Consider the following 23,201-nt stretch of genomic DNA (forward strand, 5'->3'; position numbering starts at 1 on the left):
TAAAAGCAAGAACAAAGACCATATGTTTCTCTCAATAGATGCAGAAAAAGCATTTGATAAAATCCAGCACACTTTTATGATGAATATGCGATATTATTCCATTGTATTTAGGTCTTTAAGAATATTTATTAATAAGTAAGGTTTTATAATTTCCCCTAGTGGTATTTTTATCTATTTTCTGATTTTCTGTATCAGGCTCATATATTCAGGCATCTTGCTAAACTTTATCATTTCTAATAACTTATCTATAGATTATTTGAGGGGTTTCTATGTAAATAATGTTACCTACAAATATTAAAATTATATTGCCTCCTTCTATTATACCTCAAATTTCTTTTACTTTTCTTACCACACTAGGTCACATCTGCAGTACAATGTTGAACACATGTAGTGACAGTGAACATTTTGTTTCATTTTTTATTTTAAAGAGTATAATTCTAATGTTTTCTTATTTAAAATGATATTTATTCTAGATGGTTAATCAGTAGTCTTTTCTGATTAGTGAAGTTCTTTCTATTTCTAATTTGGCAAGTATGTTTGTTAGTTATTTATGTTATTTTAATCTTTTAGTGTAGTGAATTATATTTATTTATTTTCTAATATTAAACTGTTATTGGCAAGCTGGAGTAACTCTTATTTGTTAGTGGTATATTGTCATTTTTTTACACCATTTACTAATATTTTGTTCACTATCCTCACATCAAAATTCATGAATGACATGGTTTTATGATTTTCCTTTTTTGTATCATCTTTGGCTGGCTTTGCTGTCAGAATTATGCTTATTCAATAAGTTAGGAACTATTTTTTCTTCTATTTTTTGGAATATTTTTACAAGACTAGGATTGTGTTTTTGAAATTTTAGAAAAACTTGCTTATAAAATTTATGTGGTCCTGATCTTTTCTCTGTGGGAAGATTTTTAAATAACACTTCAGTTTCATTAAGAATTACTAGGCTGTTAAAATGTTTTATTTATCCTCGAGTCTCTTCTGCTTAGACTTTTCTAGAAATATATTTTTTTTTACTATTCAGTTTTCAAATCAGTTTCCTATATCATTGATAGTATTTTTGTGTCTTTTAATTTCCTACTTTATTCATAGCTATACCTCTCTTTTAGTCATAATTTTATTTGTTATCCCTTTATTTTTATCTTCCCTATTATTTTAGATGAGTCTCTTATAGATTGCTTGTGGCTGGATTTGTTCGTTTAAACTAGTCTTACAGCATCTTTTAGTTGATTTTTTTTTTGCATAGACAGTATTTTATAGTATTGTAATATATTGCACATTGTTATTATTTTTCTTTTCAGAGTGTGTTTTACCGTAAGAAATTTGAAAATTGGATAACTTCTTTCATTTCTAGGGTTAGTAGTAGCTTTTTTTGAAAATCTTTTTATTTTTAATGAACTTTGAGGTATGACTGTCATGAACTTATTGCACTTATTTGTAAGTATATAATTTAATAAAATTTTGGATACACACATGAAGCCATCACCATGATCAAGATAGTGAACATATTCATAACCTCAAAAGTTTTGTCATCTACTGTTTCCTTGCAGATTTTCTGTCTTCTTGTTCTATCAATTTTCAAGGGAGGGAAATTGTATTCTCTGATTGTAATAGTGGATTTTTCTGTTTCTTTTGGCAATTTGATCAGATTTTGCTTTGTATGGCTTAAAGCTGTGTTATTAGATGTGTAAATGCTAAGGATTAATATGTTCTCTTGATTAATCGCTTTATTATTATGAAATGACCTTTGTCCCTGGTCATATTCTTTGCTGTGAAATCTACCTTTTCTTATATTAATATAGCCCTCTCTAGCTTTCTTTTCTTTAGTGTTAGGGTGACATATCTTTTTCTGTCCTTTTGCTTTTAACCTATGTTTTATATTTTTGGATGTATTCTTTTCTTAAACATTTATAAGTTAATAGATTTACAGAGAATGCTTACTCTAGTGCTGCTGTTGAGTCTGTTGTGAAGCTGCTGACTCCCGCGAGTCCTTGTCACCCATGCCTGTGGAAGCCACTCACAACTAAGGATTTCTGGCTTTGAGCATTATCTTCCCTTTGATCTTGGATTTAAACAGTGATGTTATTTGTTATGTATGGTATTATTGTTACTCTATTATTGAAATGATTTCTAAGGATGAAGGCCGATAGCAATCCAAATTGCTATATCTGAAATCTGAGAATTCTGAGAAAACAACTTTCATTACAAGGCTTGGTTCAATACAGCTGAACCATTCCTTGTTGCAGAATTGAGCTCAGACCTTTCTCTGTCTTCACAGCATGATAAATTAATAAGCTTGTTGAACTCTGGGCTTTTCTTTGAGTCATCTGTTAAACCTCCGATTAGATCAGAAAAGAACATCAGAATCTACAAAAGAAGGCTTTGCCTCATTCATCATCTCCACCTACCAGAAAACTGATGGAGTATTTGTAATTGTCACTGAGTGGCAGGGGGACAGATGGTGGACTATCATCCTTATCAGAAGATGGCTTTTTTCTCTGTTACATGGTGTCTGTTTCATAGTATTTCATTAGCTTCATTTTTCTCATCTATCACTTCAAACAATATAATACATAGATTGTAATTGATAAAAAACGTAAGTGTACCCTACATCTGTAGAAAGGGACCTTAGCAGAGTTGAATCTTTTGTATGATTAAAATGGCCTATCTAGTTTCAGAAGTTGTCATTCATATATATGTTTAATTTTTCAAAATGATGTTATCATAAAGGCCATCATTTTGATACAGGACATTGCATTTCAGATTTTCTCAAATTTACTGTAGGGCAAAATTTTAAGCTTTATTTTAATATAATGGAACTCTCAATCTTTTTATTTTTTTAAGCATTTCTTGAGCACTTGTTTGTATACTCTGCCAGGCATCAGGGAAGCATAGGTAAATAAATGATGTCCTGGGAGCTTACCTTTGATAAATTTCACAGTTTCTTGAATCTTTAAACATACTCATTTTAATATGAATTAACTAATTTTTCTATATGGTGCTTTCATTTTTGAAATGTGTTTGGATAATATTCATAAACACTTTATTTGATACAGCTAATGCCATCTAGGAAATCAGTAGTTATAAATTAGCTTTGAAGAGTTCCTCTGAACTCTCTCTGGAGGATAATCTGCTGGAATAGCTTTATTGAAGAGTGATATCTACCAGAACAATAGTTTACTACAGATTCTTTTGGTCTTATTCTGAGTAAAACCCTGATACCCAGAAAATCATTGCTCTTTAATTTAAGCAGTTAGCATAAGCTCTTGACATATAGTAGGTGTTGAATTAAATGTTAGTGAATGGAGCCAAAACAGTTACTTACTATTTTCAGTATGATGTATCTGTGACTCTGCTATTCAAAATATATAGTAAGTGCTGTCTAAAAATGCCATATTGTTTTTAGGTAAGTATTCCTTCATTTCTCCTTTCTTTCATCTGCTTCCATCTTGTTCTCCCAGTTTTTCTTCTTCCTCTCCTTTCCTTCCCGGGCATCTTCATCTCTTTCCTGCCCTCTCACATCTTCCTCACCTCTCACTTTTGTCACCCTTATCATGGTCCAGAGAAACAGAAACACGAATTCCACCCCTCAGTCCTCGACCCCTTCCCAGTTTTAGTAGAAGGCAGCAAGGGCATATTATTTATAAAATGACCCATTTTATCTTACCTGTTGTGCCAGGCAGGCTTAGAAGAATGGAATACCTAATAATATATTTAAGAATTTAAGAAACAACATTTGATTCTTCAGTAAACTAATATCATTGGATTTTAGATTCTACAGTCAACTGAGAAAGTACAGAATGAGATTGAGAGAAAAATGTTTTTCCAAACCAAATGTGAAAACCCTTGCATTAATTCCTTATGTATTTAGATTTATAACTTGTTGTCTACCTTGGTCTTGAAAATAAACTTTTGACTTGACAGAAATAAGCCTCTGAAGCAAGATATTGGATTTCTAGTAAACAATCAAACAAAAAAAACTTTTGCTTTTCAAATAAAAACACATTTATATTATTGTAATGATGCTTTGGTCCTGTTTTTAAAAGTAAATATTTAAATTCTTTTGATCTAGGAAGAATAATACCCTTGAAAATTCTAAGTTCTGTATTATAATATTTTAAAATAATTGGAAGCAGATGTTTACTTCATACCACATTTTATGAAATATGTTTATTCTGAGGCAATACTTAAGAAAACTCTAAAATTGGCAGTTTAGTAAAGTCCTATATGGTATCATTTATATTTTTCTGCATATCCTATTTTTAGAACTTTTACATTCTTTCCCAAAGATCATGAACCTATCTATAGTTCAATTTTTCATGCCTCTTTTTAAAAATAAGGAAATATTGGAATCTTTAGAAGGAATCTGATAGAATATCAGGGTCATAAACCTCAATATGAATTATTTCATTTAATATAATAAATTATGTTAGCAAGGCCAGAGTTTGGTCTAGTATGCCATAAAAGGTAATTAAAAGATTAAGAAGGGTATAAACTTTGATGAGATCATCTCTACATAGCTATTAGTTTCCTTATATACATTATTAGTATTTCGTATTATAGCAGTGTTGTTTAAATAAGAATTCACAGTTGTGACTTAAAAGCTAGATTTAAATTTTATTATATGTATATGGAATTAGGTCCCCTTACTTAGCTTTTGGGCTTGTTACATTGATTTTTATAATATTCGAGAAGGAGGTCTTTAGAATTAATTGTCCAATTCCTTTATTTTACTAGTTAGGAAACTAAGGCCCAGAGAAGTCACTCAGTCTGAGTTGTAGGCTTTATCTTGTATGGATCTTGGGACTCACAGTTTAGTGCTGTTTCTGCCGCATCAACCTTCTTTTCTTATACCTAAAGGAAAAACAGTGTCTCCCATTACTGCTTACTTAGAATTAACGTTATCAAATGTGGCCAGCTAAGATTGACTAGTGAATTTGTTGATAGGACAGTAGGACTTGTACTTAACAGGATTCAGTGAAGCTAGAAATTGTATTTTAAAATTTATATTAGGAAGGAAGGAGGTCCAAGGACCTTTTGGAATGATTTTTGGTCCTGATTGATTCACACTTTGAACAAGAGTAAGTAAATCACAGCTACTGTGTCTCAAAGAGTTTAGCTTTGCTTTTACTTGTGCCTGTGGCATAATAATTAGAATCGTGAGTAGGTACAAAAGGTGAGGATATTTTTACTCAGTGATGCTCATTTTACAGAACAAATAATCCTGCAGCAATTATAATCTTATGTACATTGACCCTCTTTTCTTTAAAGAGCTTGCTTTTTCTTATATTTCCTTAATAGCACTAATTTTATAATAATTAAAATACATATTAACACATATTCATTGTAGAAAATTTCAGAAACAGAAAAAGTACTGCCTACTGTTAACATTTTGATCTAATTGTTTTCACTCTTTATATACAAATATATAAATCTTACATATTTATATGTAAACTGCATTGCATAGATTAAATCCTGAATTTTTAATTTAACATATAGTGAAAATCTTAATATAATTAAGATTTAAAATTAATCAAATCTGTGTAGTATCATCTTAATGCGTGTGTCATAATTTATGTAATCAGTTCTCTGCTGCTGATATTTTGTTGCAAATCTCACTGCAGTGCATATCTTTATAGAGAAATCTTAAAAATACCTCTCTTTTTCCTTATGGTAATTTTACAGATGTAAAATTATTTAAACTACCTTTTTTACTGAGAATTTATTAAATATTAAGTAGACTGGGATTTTAGTCTAGTTGGTTGTTTAGCAAGGGAGACTTATTAAATGTGACTATTTAGAACAGAGGCAGGGATATCAATATTCAAAGAGCCCATCTTTTTGATGGCTAGAACTATAGATGACTTGAAGCAGGCAACACTTGAAGCAAGAGGAGGTAAGATTGCTGTGTTTTTTTGATCCTAATAGTATAGGGTAGGCAAGGCACTGGGAGTATTAAGAAATGATCCCATCAAGGATCTGAACCCAAAAGTTGGGTTTTAAGGTTCAGGACAGAGCTCAGATCATAGCAGGAATCTACAACAGTGAGTAGGGAAGAAAAAATAATTAAGAAACCCAATGTTATGAAATGGACTACCTACCCCTGAGGACTGATTAGAGTGAAGAGTGCTACATGCCTAGGTACATGGGTGCCCAAGCATTGCTTAAGTATACTGGATTCTGGACCTAGAGCAACAAGAGTAATTTCAGAATCCACCAGTTAATGGATGGTTCCTGCTGGTGTACTTCCTATCATGACAAATTTAGCTGTGGAATGAAGTGAAGGGCATTAGAATTTTCATCTCAGACTAGTTTCAGAAAGCAGAGCCTCTCTCTTTTTTGTCAGCAGTGTTATTTACAAGGTTCAGATTATGCATCATTTTACAATTACTGGTTAACTTTTGCCCTGTTGAATAGCCTCAGACGTAAGAGAACCAGGCAAGGAAGGTGACTGGATCAAATACATCACTACTTCTTTCAGTTAAGTACCTCATTAATTTTACTTTTCTGCAGAGGATTGTTTTCTTCTATCCTGATAATAAGTTTCAAACTTCTACATGCTTTTACCATGAGAATAGTGTACATATGTGCTAATTTCTTTTTAAAGTTCAGTTCTTAGATGCTTGAAAGATAGAAATATTATAATTTAATTTACTTCTTTTGGCAAACTAGACATGGAATTTTAAGATTCATGTGTACATATTATTTTTCCTTATAAAATGACTATTTTTCAAACTGGCTATTAAGATGAATTAAAAACATACATAATAGTAGGCAGAATAGTATGATGAAACTTTATGTATTCATCACCCAAACCTATAACGACAAAATCCTGCCTCAATGACATTCCATCCACTCTCTCTAAATACTATTTTGAAGTTAATTCCAGATATCACATAGAGATTTTGTTTCTGCTTATGAAAGTGATACATGCTTATTATAAAGAGAAAATTTAAAACCTGTCATAATCATCTAATGAAAAATCTTAATATTTTGCTCTTTTTTCTTATGGTTACTCCTTACATACAAATCTATACACAAAGATATATTTATTATATATATAACATTTGCATATTTGCATTAATTAGGAAAAAGACTAAGCTGTTATAATAAAGGGACCAAAAATACAGTGGTTTTAAAAACATAGAAGTTTATTTCTTATAGTACAGTTCTAAGGTAGACAGCTCAGAGTATCAAGGTGGCTTTGTCATGTGGTTTTACAGTAACCCATCTTCCATATTTCTCATCCCCTCAAGTATGCCTTCCCCTTGAAGATCAGAGCTGTGTTACCAGCTCTTTTGTGTTCCAGTTTGTAGAAGGGTAAGAGAGTGAATGGGCCTTAAAACACTGAGCGTGCACTGATTTTCCATTGATTTCCATTGATTTTCCATTTTCCATTGCTCAGTCACATGGCCACCTCTAGCTACAAGGAGGACTGGGAAATTCAGTCCCTAATGGAGGAATTACTGACTTGCTATAGCTCTTCCATTGCAGAGTCTGGCGCAGTGCAGTGTTTCTCTGTTCTCTCTTTTTCCTCCCTATGGACAGGCGAGTCTAGGGGTTTGATCAGACTCAGGTTTGATCCATTTGGTAAGACTGTAATTGGTATTGAGTTCTTTCATCAGGATGAACATGTCTGATTGTCTTTCTTTTTGTGGTATTGATGTATCAGCTATTGCTGCTCAGTGCCTAAATCCATTAATTTGTGGATATGGGGATATTTCAATTCTACATTTTGTTTTCATTTATTATTTAGAATAATTTATAAAGAGATGGTTTCCTCATCTACTGTTTGGTTACTGAGTATGGTTTGTATAGGAAAGGCAAGATATATTTTTTATTATTTACCAGTTTTCTAGTGTTTACCAGTTTTACTATTTTAAAAAGATGAGAAGGGGAAAACATAAGAAAAAATTGTTAAACTGTTCTCACTAATTACATTGGTGATGGTATAATAGTAGTGTTATTCTAAGACTGCTGTGTGTGTTATGTGGAATAAAGTAAATATAGATGATTAATTGGTTTCTTGTTATCCTCCAAAGGTGTCTGATTAGTTGATATATAGGATTTATATATATAAATTCTGAACTAATGGATTTAAACACTCTTAATAGGTTTTAATCATGTGCATTCTTCCTTTTTGAAGCTCAAATTATGCCATCTTTTGATCAGCAAGAGTCTTTTAAACTTTGTTCTCAAGTTCTTTTGATATGAATCTAGTCAAATTTGATAGTTACCATACTACTCAATATGGAAAGATGTTAGACTTATGATCAGCCATTTTAGTAAGAAGCCCTGGTTACTTTCACTGAGAAATGGGATTTCAAGACCATAATTAGGAATGCTTATTGCTACTGGATTGGTCATTGTGAATAGAATTAGGAAATTAAGAAAGGAAGTGTATATAATATATCTACATATGTGTGTATACACAAATTCACGTACACCCATATATACGTGTGTATATACAGTTTTTAAAATTTATTTTAAAATAGCTGCCTTTTGAATTTTTATAATTTAAATTCAGGGCTATGGGGTTTTACTGAATCTCTTCTGTATTGCATCTTGTATCTCTTTTCATCCCTACCAACCATTCAGGTTCTCAAAGACATAGGAGATGACAGAATTATAGCTATAATTCTATATTTACTTTATTCCACATAACACACACAGCAGTCTTAGAATAACACTACTATTATACCATCACCAATGTAATTAGTGAAAACAGTTCAACAATTTTTTCTTATGTTTTCCCCTTCTCATCTTTTTAAAATAGTAATACTGTGAAAAATTTGAGATACAGGTATTATATGCTATATTCTTTAGCTTTGTATCTCCAATTTAGTCTTAGTGATTTGTGTTGTTCTCTCATGCCTTATACCATTTTCTTTATGTATTTTAGCTTATTTTGAAATAGAAGGTTACATTTTGATCTATGCATACTTTTTAGTGCTTTTTTTGTTTGTAGCGTCGGTATTGTATTTATTCTTTTCTTTTAAAAACTGGCTTTTGACCTTGATACTTTTCTGTTTATATTTACATGGAATTAATCTTATGAAACTTTTAGAAAGAGATGGTACATAAGTACCACTAGTGCTTATGTTCATGCCTCTCTAGTCATTTTGGTTTTCTGAAGCATGTTCTTTAGCAGATTCCTCAGGAAGGGCTTATGAGAATAATATTCTGTGAGAATTTATGTTGATAAAGTTTATTTGTACTCTTTGTACATGAAAGTTTATTTTACTAGATAAAAAATCCTTAGGTGGTATTTCTTTCTTTGAAAATACTGAATACATTACTACATCTTCTTCTGGTATAAAATGTTGCTATCAGAAAGGTTGATGATGATCTGATTTTTTCCTTGTAAGTCACTCACTTGCTTTTCTCCCCTAAATGCCCAAAGAATTTTTCTCTTTTCAGTAAAGTCCAGAAATTCTAATAGGGATATATCTTAGTAATAGCTACTGTGGGTTAGTATTTTCAGGTATATGTTGTACTGTTTCAGTATTATATTCTTTTCATGAAAGTTTTCTTGAATTAAAGTTTTTAATATTTGGTCTGTTCTCTTTGGTTTTCTTTTTCAAGGATTCCTGTTACCTGTTTATTGTATTTTTGCCTGTCTTTAATATTTCCACTTACTCTCAAATCATTTGTGTTGCTTTTATTTTTAAAATTTTTTCCTTTTCATTCACATTTTATTTATTTTAGGCATTATTTGTTGTATTTATTTACTCTGACATGTATTCTATTTTGTTTTTATTTACTAAATGATTTTTTTCATTTGTAATCTTCCTTGCATTTTATGACCTAATTTTTAAGTTTTTAAGAGTGTGATTTGTGTTGTTCTCTCATGCCTTATACCATTTTATTTATGTATTTTAGCTTATTTTGTAATAGAAGGTTACATTTTGATCTATGCATACTTTTTTGGTATATTTTTGTTTGTAGGGTTATTTTTTTCTTTTAAAAACTTGCATTTGACCTTGATATTTTTGTATTTTTTACATGGAATTAGTCTTATGAAACTTTTAGAAAAAGATGTGATTCAGAGTAGTCATTCTAACTTCATGGAGATCCTTCTTACATTGTTTTGTGAAAAATGTAGTGGATTTTTGAAATTTTCTGGTTGTTTCCCTGTTCTGCATTTATGTAGGCATTTTTTCCCTTTGTCTCTATTTTCCCTAGTTTGCATAATTTAAATTCCTGTCCCAGCAGTTTCTTCTGTGAGGAAGAAAACTGTGAGCAATTTCCCTGTCCTGGAAGGAAGCCCTGGTGGCTCAATTTCCAGAGTTATTTGGATTGCCCTCCAGTATAGCCTGTTTAGGCCTTAATGAAGGCGCCATTATTCACTCACCTGCTCTTGAAGTGGTTAGAGCTACTCTCCTTTTTTTAGATACAGTTCTCAAACTGGCCTGTTGAACTCTCCAGTGAATCACTGTTCCTTTTTAAGGTTTCTTTTGTTCTTATATTCATTATTTACCCTGTTGTTTCCCTCTGCTTTCTCCTGCAAAGACACTGATCTAATGGTGGTTTGTCCACACTCACATGTATTTGGGGATTATAAGAATATCTTGTCACCTAGTTTTGTTGTAAATATTTTCCATAGGTTTTGCTTTCCTATCTTAATTGCTCTTTATGTTTTTATATGGGGATTTAGAGAGAGACTAAAACTCTGCTACCACCATCTTCTCAGAATCCTCTTTTGTAAGGATTTTAATGACTAATACTTCCTCATAGAAATATAATTTACTCAACTACTCCTTCAATGTTGAAAACCTTTTTACACGCTTTCCATCTTTAGAAACCATGTCAAAACCTTCTTCCTACATAAAGCCTTTATACTTTTAATGGAAGTGTGACTGTTAATTATTCTGTCACACCCATCAACATACCTTCTTTATCATCACAAGGTGATCTCTGTCTTAGAAAAAGCAAAAGCATAATATAAACCATTAGAAGCAAATATATAAAAACTTGAAATGTGTTTATTGAAAGCTAGACAAAGATATATTCTGAATCACAGAAAACAAAATATAAACAAATGGCCAAACATATTGATATTAGTTTTTCAGTTAACAAATTGACAGATTTACAAACAAAACAGGAATACTAAGTACTGCAGACCACTTCTGGGGACATAAATTAATTCCCATTCTGGCTGTTCAGTTTGGGAATATTTATCAAAAGCCTTAAAATATGTATAATCTGTTCCCCCGGCTTTTCATTTCTATGATTCGATCATAAGGGAATAATTGACTTTATGTTTAAAATTTTAACTATAGAAGTATTTGTTACATTGTTATTTATTACATTGAAAAAACTAAAAATTATCCAGATGTTTAACACGAGTAAAACTAGGTGTATTCAAGAAATAGAATACCTTACATCCACTAGCTTATATTATAGAATATTATTTAATGGCAGGAAAATATATTTATAATAGTAAATTAAAAAACTGGTTATAAAATATTGTAAATGGTATAATTAACTTTAATAAAACTATATATGCAAAGGAAAAATGGCTGGAAGAGTATATACCAAAATATTACTAATATTTTTTTAGGCGTTAGAATTATAGAAGATTTTAGTCTTAATTTTATCTATATTTTCTATAATTAATGTACTGATTTTGTATTAAGAAAAAAGTTAAGTCAAACAAAAATATATTCTTAAATATTTTTAGTTTTGAGATATTTAAAAAGTTAACATTAATGTAAGTGCACAAGTCTACTCTCCACCCTTCCCCTTGTATAGTATACAACCAGCCTAGTTTATCAAAGAAAATAAAAGCTTCTACTTGGGAGAGATGAGAGGTTATTTTTTTCCTTTGGCTATGAGGTGGTTTTTTCTTCCCTTTGGTAGGTTGATGATTTGAAAAGTGAGCACAATTCTATAGCCCAAACCCATTTCTAGTCATATCTCTAAGGTAGTAGTCAAGAGTCTAGACTGTGTAATTATACTGTCTGGGTTTAAATTTGGGCTCTGTCACTTTACTATCTGTAAAGTCACTCAGTCTTGATTTTAACCTTCTAACTTTGGACAAGTTATTTGACTCCATCTCATTTTTCTAATTGTTAAGATGGGGGTAATAAAAATACATACCTTCTGCCTATGTTCTAAGTATAGTCCTGAGGACAAAATAAGTAGTTTTATATAAAATACTTAGTTCATTGTATGTTGCATAATAAGCCCTCATAAATACTATTATTAGCTACTGTTACATTACCTCCTTTTCATTCATTCATCTAACACATGCTTACTGAGTGCTTGTCACATGGCACACACCGTCCTAGACACAGAAACACCAGTGGAAAAAGTCAAAGTCATTACTCTCGTGAGACTTATATTCTGGTGAAGGAAGCTGCAAATGAATATATGGTGTTAGGCAAGTCCTGTGAATAAAAATGAACAATGAGATAGCACATAATAGAGGGTTTTATTTAAGGTATAGGTTCATTTTGGCTGAAATCTTCCAAGTATACTGGAGAATATTCTTTCCTAGGGGAGGAACATATAAAGAGTTCTCAGGTAGTTTTTCTGATGAATGTGAGGAACAATAAGAGGACCACTGTGTTGTACTTTTAGTTAAGAAAACGGAGAGTAGTAGTAGATGAGATCAGAGAGATCAATGATATAGGGCTTTGCAGGCCATAGCAAGGTAAGGCCTTTGGATTTTACCCTAACTGTGATGAGAAGGACAAGTTTTGATAAAAGGAATGATGTGATTTGATTTATGTTTTGAAAAATAACTAGCTGCTTTTATATAGAAATAACCTAAAGGTCAAATTAGAAACTGGAAGACCAATTGAGAGGCTGTTGCAGTAATAGAATTGAGAGCTGATAATGACTTAGACTAGGTGATGATGGTAAGGAGAAATGGTTGAGTTTTGGATGAATGTGGAATATATTTGAAAAGAAAACTAATAGAATTTTTGATGTATTGAATGTAAGCAATTATGCAAATGTTGGTACTATTTACTGTAACAGAGAACAATCTGGGAAGAGCAACTTTTATGCGTATTGGGAGCATAAGAATTTTGTTATGGACATGTTATTTTGTAAATGCTAATTGTGGAAATGCTCTACCTAAGTGGAAATTTTGAGGAGACATTTTTATGTAGATGAGTGGAGGTCAGGCCTATAGATAAAAATTTGAGAATTGTCTGTGTATAAATAATATTTTAAGTTACAATATGTTAATGAGTGAGTTTGGATAGAGTAGAGGAAAGTTCTGAGGATAGCTCTGGGGTGCTCCAACATTTGGAGGTGAAGAAGAGGAATAGGATCCAGAAAATAAGACTTAGAAGGAGCAGCCAGTGGGTTAGGAGGACGATGTGATATCTGGAAGCCTAGCGAAGAAAAAGTCTCAGGGAGGAGGAAGTGCAAAAAATGGATAAAAACGGAGTTGGCCACTGGTGTTGGTGACCTTGACAAGGACAGTTTGTAGAGTGGTAAGGGTGGTCTGGGCAAACACTGGGCTAGAATGAGTTCAAGAGAGATTGAAAGTTAAGGAAGTAAAGACAGAGAAGATATATTTCTTTCAATAAATTTTGATACAGAAGGGTAGTAGCTGGAGGGGGGCATACAAACAAGGATTCTTTCCAGATAGTTTAAGTAGAAAGGAGTTAAGTGATTTAAGTAGAAAGGGAAAAATTGATAATGCAGAAAATAGGAGAAATAACTATATAAATGGGGGAGAAAAAAAGGGGATCCAGTATACATTTGGAGGATTTGGCCCTATGTATAAACATGAGTGTTTATGTGTTATAACAGGAGGGAAGAGAGTGTATGGGCACAGCTGTAGACTGGTTGGTAAACTTGGCTGTGGGAGTGTGTGGAAATTCTTTTCTGAATAATGCTGTTTTCCTCAGTGAAATAAAAGTATGGTCATGAAGTGAGAGATAGGGCTAGGGAAAGAAGGGGTGTTGGAGATTTTAGGAGATGGTCTAAAATAATTTCTAGGAAGGTGAATATGTGGATTAACTATTATAGAGCCGCTTGATTACCTGGCAATAATAAAGCCCACTTGAGGTGTAATGTCATAAATTTAAAGTAGGAGTAGGCAACATGGTTTGTAATTATAATCACATTAATCTGCTCCAGATACAAGTACAGAATAGGGAGAGTTGAATTTAGGATTGGAATTGTGCCATGTAGCTATGCAGGAACAGAGGGGCAAGGGAAATGGCTGCATGCAACAGAGTGATTATAGTGATAGGTCATAAAATCTAAGATGGATAAGGAGGGAAGTGGGGCCAAACTCTGTGTGCTCCAGCCAAACCAAACTTCTGTTGCTAGTACCCACATTCCACTTTTTTTTTTTTTTTTTTATCTCTGGGATGTGTTTTCTGAGATAACTTTCTTTTTCTTTCCTGTACCTCTGCCCCACTCACATACCAAACATACACACACACACACACTCTCTCTCTCTCTCTCTCTCTCTCTCTCTCTCTCTCTCTCTCTCTCTCTCTCTCTCTCTCTCTCTCTCTCTCTCTCTCTCTCTCTCTCTCTCCTTCTCCCTCTCCCTCTCTCCCCCTCCCCCCCCCCAGTATCCATGTGTTCAAATTCCTTCAAGGGATAGCAAACATGGTACTTCCTTCTTAAAGTCTTCCCTCCTCATCCACAGTGAACACTGATCTTGTTTTCTCCTTTGAGCTCCTATAGCACTCTCAATTTCTCACTGGTTAGTTACTTGGTATTATAGTTTTGTGTATGTATCTTACCAGGGATTATGTTCTTGAATCCATAGCATTTAGCATAATTGATGTGCAGTGAAACAAAGTCAGTGATGTGATGTGAATGAAAATCTCAAGTAAAACAACTGCTCCACAATATTTTCCAAAGCAGGTGTGGAAACCAATGTTTCATAGAAATTACTTTTAGTTTCATCATTTTTATACTCACTGTAGTCTGTAGCAAACCTACATTATTTTTAAATCATCATATTTATTATTACTTTATTTATCTTGCAGGAGCATCTTTCCTTGAAGAAGTATGTTATCGATATTGTGGTTGAAAGTGCAGCTCCACCAGAGCCTTTGAAAGATGGAGAAGAGCGGCAAAAAAATAAAAGAAAAGCCAAAAAGATCAAAGCCCGGATGAACTTCAGGTACCTCCAATATCTTTAAAAACAAAACAAAAGAAAAACTCTTAATGATGTATCTTTTAATGTAAATCCAAGGAAGACCAAAAAAAAAAAAAAAAGTTCAAAGTTGTTTTCTACAAGAAAGCCCTGGAAATAACACTGATGAGGCTAATTTATAGCCACTTTCCTTGATTGAGAAAGAAAACTGTGTATCGATCTAAAGCCCTTGCTTTCACCTGTTAAGAGCTCTTCTTATAATTGGATGCTAAAGCCTTGCCAAACTTGTGCTTCCTCCAGCATACAATACTATGTTTAAGTATGTGTAAACCAACTCTATTTTTCTTACCATGTATTGATTTTTAAATGAAGTATGCAAAGAAAATCAATAGCAATCAACAAATAGAAATCTACTGGCTGTAGTGTTAAACTCATGACTAGGTTTAATCAATTTGGTTGCCTGTCACAACCAGAAAAAATTCAAGAAATATCTTAAAATGGAAAGTGAGTTGTCAGACCTGTAGTTTATCATCAGCCTCTACAGTTTCCTCTGAAGATCAGACAGCTGTGTAGTACATCATTACCTCACAAATTTTGAGTGTCGTCTAATGACTGATGAGTCTTGTTTCAGGGCACAAAGATAGTTGCTCCTTAGTGAATAATCCTTTGCCTTTTGAGGGAAACTATTCTGAATCTGTCCTTATACTTTTATTCTCAAATGTCTGAAAAATGGAGAAGCTTGACATATGGGATTGTAGAAATACAGGATTGGAGTAATGTGAATGATGCATAGTTTCTGTGTCCAGATTGTGATCAATCTAGGTGTCCATTTAATCTTACAGAATCACTGATAACGTCAGACTTCTTATTGAAGCAGAAAATAGAAAGACTTTTTTGATTTTAGTTTTTGAAGTTAGTCCAGGTTTCTTTTTTTTTTTTAAGTTTTATATTTTTCCTTGTTAAGTCTTTATTTTTTTTTTCAATTTTTATTTTTTTCCTTGTTAAGTCTTTATTTTTTTTTCAATTTTTAGTATTTTATTTTAGCGTATTATAGGGGTACATGTGTTAAGGTTACATATATTGCCCTTGCCCTCCTTCCCCTTCAAGTAAGAGCTTCAAGGGTGTCCATCCCCCAAATGTTGCACATCTTACTTCTTGTAGTTATGTATACCAATCTCCACCTCCCCTCTCCAGACACCCAATAAATGTTACTCCTATATGTCCACTTAGGTGTTGATCTGTTAATACCAATTTGTTGGTGAGTACATGTGGTACTGGTTTATCCATTCTTGAGATACTTCACTTAGTAGAATGGATTCCAGCTGTATCCAGGAAAATACAAGAGGTGCTATATCACCATTGTTTCTTAAAGCTGAGTAGTATTCCATGGTATACATATACTACATTTTATTATCCCACTCATGAATTGATGGGCACTTGGGTTGTTTCCACAGCATTGCAATTGTGAATTGTGCTGCTATAAACATTCGAGTGCAGGTGTCTTTTTCATAAAGTGACGCTTGATCTTTTGGGTAGATGTCCAGTAGTGGAATTGCTGGAACAAATGGTCAATCTACTTGTATTGCTTTGAGGTATCTCCATATTGCTTTCCACAGAGGTTGAACTAGTTTGCTGTCCCACCAGCAGTGTAGCAGTGTTCCTCTCTCTCCGCATCCACGCCAGCATTTGTTGTTTGGGGACTTTTTGATAAAGGCCATTCTCACTGGAGTTAAGTGGTATCTCATTGTGGTTTTGATTTGCATTTCCCTGATGATTAGAGATGTTGAACATTTTTTCATATGCTTGTTGGCCATTGTTCTGTCTTCTTTAGAGAAGTTTCTGTTCATGTCCTTTGCCCATTCTTGGATAGGGTTGTTTGATTTTGTTCTTGCTGATTTCCTGAGTTGTAAATAGATTCTAGTTCTCAGCCCTTTATCGGGTGTGTAGCTTGAGAAAATTTTCTCCCATTTTCTCTGTGGGTTGTCTGTTTGCTCTCTTGACAGTTTCTTTGGCTGTGCAGAAGCTTTTTAATTTGATCAGGTCCCATTTGTTTATTTTTGTTGCTGTTGTGATTGCCTTTGGGGTCTTCTTCATGAATTCTTTGCCTAGGCCAATGTCTGGAAGAGGATTTTCAACGTTTTCCTCTAGAATTCTAATAGTTTCACACCTAAGGTTCAAGTCTGTTACCCACCCTGAGTTGGTTTTTGTGAGAGGTGAAAGGTGTGCGTCTTGTTTCAGTCTTCTATATGTGGCTATCCAGTTTTCCCAGCACCATTTATTGAATAAGGATTCTTTTCCCCATTGTATGTTTTTTCCTGCTTTATCGAAGATTAGTTGGCTATATAAGGATGATTTTATATCTGGGTTCTCTGTTCTGTTCCACTGGTCAATGTCCCTATTCTTGGGCCAGGTAATAAGCTGTTTTAATGACTATAGCCTTGTAGTATAGTTTGAAGTCTGGTAAATTGATACTTTCTATTTTGTTTTTATTGCCTCGGATTGATTTTGCTATACGGGGTCTTCTCTAGTTCCATACAGAGCATAAAATTATTTTTTCTATATCTGTGAAAAATGATGATGGTATTTTGATAGGGATTGCATTTACTCTTAGGTCACTTTGGGTAGTATAGACATTTTAACAATGTTGATTCTGCCGACCCATGAGCATGGTATATTCTTCCACCGGTTTACATCCTCTGCTGTTTCCATCTTCAATGTTTCATAGTTCTCTCTTTAGAGGTATTTTACCTCCTTAGTTAAATATATTCCTAGGTACTTTATTTTCTTTGTTGCTATTTTGAAGGGAATTGAGTCTTTGATTTGGTTCTCACTCTGTTGTTGGCATATATGAATGCCTCTGATTTCTGTGTATTCATTTTATATCCTGAGACTTTACCAAATTCATTTATCAATTCAAGGAGGATTTTGGTTGAATCCTTGGGGTTTTCTAGGTATAATATCATGTCATCAGCGAAGAGTGAGAGTTTGATCTCTTCTGCTCCCCTTTGGATGCCCTTAATTGAGTTCTCTTGTCTGATTGCTGTAGCGAGGACTTCCAGCACTATGCTGAATAGAAGTCGAGATGGTGGGCAACCTTGCCTTGTTCCAGTTCTAAGTGGGAGTGCTTTCAATTTTTCTCCATTCAATATGATATTGGCTGTGGGTTTGTCATATATGGCTTGTATCATTTTTAGGTAAGCCCTGTCTATGACTATTTTGTTGAGCATTCTTATTATAAAAGGGTGTTGAATTTTGTCAAATGCTTGTTCTGTGTCTATTGAGAGGATCATATGGTCTTTGTTTTTGCTTTTGTTTATATGGTGAATTACATTCATAGACTTGCATGTGTTGAACCATCCCTGCATCCCTGGGATGAAGCCCACTTGGTCGTGACGGATTATTTACTTGACAGGCACCTAGATTCCATTGGCTAGAATTTTGTTGATAATTTTTGCATCTATATTAATAAGGGATATTGGTCTGTAATTTTCTTTTTTTGTTGCATCCTTTCCTGGTTTTGGTATCAGGGTTACGTTCACTTCATAAAATCTATTAGGGAGGATTCCATCCTTCTTGATGTTGTGGAATAATTTCCGCAGGACAAGCATCAGTACTTTTTGTAGTTGTGGTAAAATTCTAGTGTGACACCATCTGGTCCAGGACTTTTCTTTTTAGGAAGGTCTTTTATTGCTGTTTCAATTTAAGTACTTGATATTAGTCTGTTCAGGAATTCTATTTCTTCCTGGTGGAGGCTAGGGAGGCTGTTTCTAAGAAATTGTCCATTTCCTCCACATTGTCCAGTTTGTGTGCATAGCGGTTTTTGTAGTATTCATAAATTATATCTTGTATCTCCGTGGCATCTATTGTAATTTCTCCTTTATTGTTCCTGATAGAGCCTGTTAGAGATTTTTTTTGTGTGCTCTTCATTAGTATGGCCAAAGGCATGCCAATTTTGTTTATTTTTTCAAAGAACCAACTTTTTTTTTCTTTTTTATTTTGGCATATTATGGGGGTACAGATTTTAAGGTTTCAATAAATGCCCATTTCCCCCCTCCCCCCACAAGTCTGAGTCTCCATCATGACCATCCCCCAGATGGTGCACATCTCACTCATTATGTATGTATATACCCGCCCCCCTCCCACCTGCCCAATACCCTATTACTGGAGTACCTATGTGTCCACTTAGCTGCTACTCAGTTAATACCAGTTTGCTGGAGAATATATCTGATGCTTGTTTTCCCATTCTTGGGATACTTCACTTAGTAGTATGGGTTCCAGCTCTAACCAGGAAAATATAAGATGTGCTATATCACCATGGTTTCTTAGAGCTGAATAGTACTCCATGGTATACATATACCACATTTTATTAATCCATTCTTGGATTGATGGGCACTTGGGCTGTTTCCACAGCCTTGCAATTATGAATTGTGCTGCTATAAACATTCGAGTGCAGGTGTCTTTTTTGTAGAGTGTCACTGGATCATTTGGGTAGATGCCCAGCAATGGGATTGCTGAATCAAATGGTAGATTCACTTGTATCGCTTTAAGGTATCTCCATATTGCTTTCCACAGAGGTTGAACTAGTTTGCAGTCCCACCAGCAGTGTAGGAGTGTTCCTCTCTCTCCGCAACCACGCCAGCATTTATTGTTTGGAGATTTTTTGATAAAGGCCATTCTCACTGGGGTTAAGTGATATCTCATTGTGGTTTTGATTTGCATTTCCCTGATGATTAGAGATGTTGAGCATTTCTTCATATGTTTGTTGGCCATTCTTCTGTCTTCTTTAGAAAAATTTCTGTTCAAGTCCTTTGCCCACTTTTTAATGGGGTTATTTGATTTTTTCTTCCTAATTTTCGTGAGTTCTAAGTATATTCTAGTTATCAGTCCCTTATCGGATGCATAGGATGCAAAAATTTTCTCCCATTCTGTAGGTTGTCTGTTTACTTTCATGACTATTTCTTTGGCTGTGCAGAAGCTTTTTCGTTTCATCATGTCCCATTTATTTATTTTTGTTGCTGCTGTGATTGCCTTTGGGGACTTCTTCATAAACTCTTTGCCCAGGCCGATGTCTAGGAGAGTGTTTCCAACTTTTTCCTCTAGAGTTCTAATAGTTTCATGTCTTAGGTTTAAGTCTGTTATCCAGCGTGAGTTGGTTTTTGTGAGAGGTGAAAGGTGTGGGTCCTGTTTTAGCCTTCTACAGGTGGCTATTCAGTTTTCCCAGCACCATTTATGAAGAGAGATTCTTTTCCCCAGCGTATGTTTTTGTCTGCTTTGTCAAAGATGAGATGGCTATATGAGGATGGTTTTATATCAGGATTCTCACATCTGTTCCACTGGTCAATATTCCTGTTTTTGTCCAATACCATATTGTTTTAATTACTACAGCTTTGTAGTATAGTTTGATATCTGGCATATTAATGCCTCCCATTTTGTTTTTGTTGCCTAGAATTGCTCTTGATATTCGGGCTCTTCTTTGGTTCCATACGAAGCGTAAAATTATTTTTTCTATATCTGTGAAGAATGCTGATGGGATTTTAATCGGTATTGCATTGAATCTGTAGATCAGTTTGGGTAGTACAGACATTTTAATGATGTTGAGTCTGCCGATCCACGAGCATGGTATGGATTTTCATCTGTTTACATCCTCTGCTATTTCTTTCCTCAGTGTTTCATAGTTCTCCCTGTAGAGGTCTTTTACCTCTTTGGTTAAATATATTCCTAGGTACTTTAATTTCTTTGTTGCTATTGTGAAGGGAATTGAGTCTTTGATTTGGTTCTCAATTAGATTGTTGTTGGCGTATATGAATGCCTCTGATTTCTGTGTATTGATTTTGTACCCTGAGACTTTACTAAATTCCTTGATCAGTTCCGGAGTTTCTTGGTTGAATCCTTGGGGTTTTCTAGATACAATATCATATCATCAGCAAACAGTGAAAGTTTGATCTCTTCTGCCCCTATTTGGATACCTTTGATTCCATTTTCCTGTCTGATTGCTGTAGCCAAGACTTCCAACACTATGTTGAACAGAAGTGGAGATAGTGGGCAGCCTTGTCTGGTTCCAGTTCTAAGTGGGAATGATTTCAATCTTTCCCCATTCAGTATGATGTTGGTTATGGGTGTGTCATATATGGCTTGTATCATTTTTAGGTATGTCCCTTCTATGCCTATTTTCTTAAGTGTTCGTATCATGAAAGGGTGTTGAATTTTGTCAAAAGCTTTTTCTGCATCTATTGAAAGAATCATGTGGTCTTTGTTTTTGCTTCTGTTTATGTGGTGAATTGCATTTATAGATTTACGTATGTTGAACCATCCCTGCATCCCTGGGATGAAGCCCACTTGGTCGTGTTGGATTATTTTTTTGATAAGTGTCTGGATTCAATTAGCTAAGATTTTGTTGAAAATTTTTGCATCTATATTCATTAGGGATATTGGTCTGTAGTTTTCTTTTTTTGTTGCATTCTTTCCTGGTTTTTGTATCAGAGTAATATTCGCTTCATAAAAGGTGTAGGGGAGGTTTCCGTTCTTCTCGATGTTGTGGAATAGTTTCTGCAAGATAGGTACTAGTTCTTCTTTGTAAGTATGGTAAAATTCAGGTGTGAAGCCATCTGGACCGGGACTTTTCTTTTTAGGGAGATTTTTAATTGCTGTTTCTATTTCAGCTGTTGAGATTGGTCTGTTCAGGGAATCTATTTCTTCCTGGTTGAGCCTAGGGAGGCTGTGTATTTCTAGAAATTTGTCCATTTTCTCCACATTTTCCAGTTTCTGTGCATAGAGATTTTTGTAGTATTCATAAATTTTATCTTGTATCTCTTTGGGATCAGTTGTGATATCTCCCTTTTTATTCCTGATGGAGCTTATTAGAGATTTCTCTTTTCTGCTTTTTGTTAGCTTAGCCAATGGTGTGTCAATTTTGTTTATTTTTTCAAAGAACCAACTTTTTGTTTTGTTAATCTCCTGAATAGCTTTCCTGTTTTCAATTTCGTTTAGTTCTGATTTGATCTTGTTGATTTCACTTCTTCTGCTGGGTTTGGGGTTGGTCTGTTCTTCTTTTTCCAGCTCTTTGAGTTGTTTGATTAGATTGTCTATTTGTGATCTTCTTGTCTTTTGGTTATAGGCATTTATGGAGATAAACTTTCCTCTCAGAACTGCTTTAGCTGTGTCCCAGAGGAGTTGATAACTTGTCTCTCCATTGTCGTTTTCTTCATAGAAGTTTTTTATTTCTGTCTTGATTTCTTCATTTACGAAGTAATCATTTAGTAGGAGGTTGTTTAATTTTCACGTTTTTGTGTAGAAATGTGAGTTTCTGTTAGGGTTGATTTCTAGTTTTATTCCACTGTGATCTGAGAAGGTAAATGGTATGATTTCTATTTTTTTTAAATTTCTTGAGATTTTCTTTGTGTCCTAGGATATGGTCAATCTTAGAGAATGTCCCGTGAGCTGATGAGAAGAACGTATATTCAGGAGATTTTGGGTAGAATGTTCTGTAGATGTCTGTCAGACCCAGTTGTTCTAGAGTTTTGTTTAAGTCCATTATTTCTTTATTAATTTTCTGTTTGTAGGATCTGTCTCGTGCCGTCAGTGGGGTGTTGAAATCTCCGGCGATTATGGAGTTGCTATCAATCCATTTGCTTAGCTCCAGTAAGGTTTGCTTTATGAATCTGGGTGCACCTAAGTTGGATGCATATATATTTAAAATTGTTATCTCTTCTTGTTGGACTGTGCCCTTCACCATTATATAATGACCCTCTTTGTCTTTCACTACTTTTGTTGGTTTAAAAACTAAATCGTCTGAAATTAGAACTGCCACACCAGCCTTCTTTTGGCTTCTATTTGCTTGGAATATTGATCTCCACCCTTTTATTTTTAGTCTATATGCATCCTTGCAGGTTAGATGTGTTTCCTGAAGACAGCATATACTTGGCCTGTATTTTCTTATCCATTCAGCCAGCCTATGTCTCTTGAGTGGACAGTTTAAGCCATTCACATTTATTGAGAGAACTGATAGGTAAGGTAGATTACTGATCATTCTGTTGGGTTGGATGTTGTTGCTATGATTTCTGTCTTGAGCCATTGTAATATCTGGCCTTTAATATCTTTGGGTTTTGGTTGTTTT

At 34.0% G+C, this 23,201-nt stretch overlaps 1 protein-coding gene across 8 annotated transcripts in view; it reads left to right on the forward strand.

Annotated features, from left to right (window-relative positions):
- The window catches only part of SCAPER (S-phase cyclin A associated protein in the ER), a 503,757-nt gene that overhangs the window by 200,640 nt on the left and 279,916 nt on the right, over positions 1-23,201 (forward strand). For all 8 annotated transcript variants that reach the window (XM_012739362.2, XM_012739365.2, XM_012739364.3 and 5 more), the window contains one exon: positions 14,979-15,115. In XM_012739362.2, the coding sequence (XP_012594816.1) occupies positions 14,979-15,115 (137 nt within the window). The remainder of the gene's footprint in view (positions 1-14,978; positions 15,116-23,201) is intronic.

This window comes from Microcebus murinus, chromosome 6 (genome assembly GCF_040939455.1).
Source record: "Microcebus murinus isolate Inina chromosome 6, M.murinus_Inina_mat1.0, whole genome shotgun sequence".
Lineage (NCBI taxonomy): Eukaryota > Metazoa > Chordata > Mammalia > Primates > Cheirogaleidae > Microcebus > Microcebus murinus.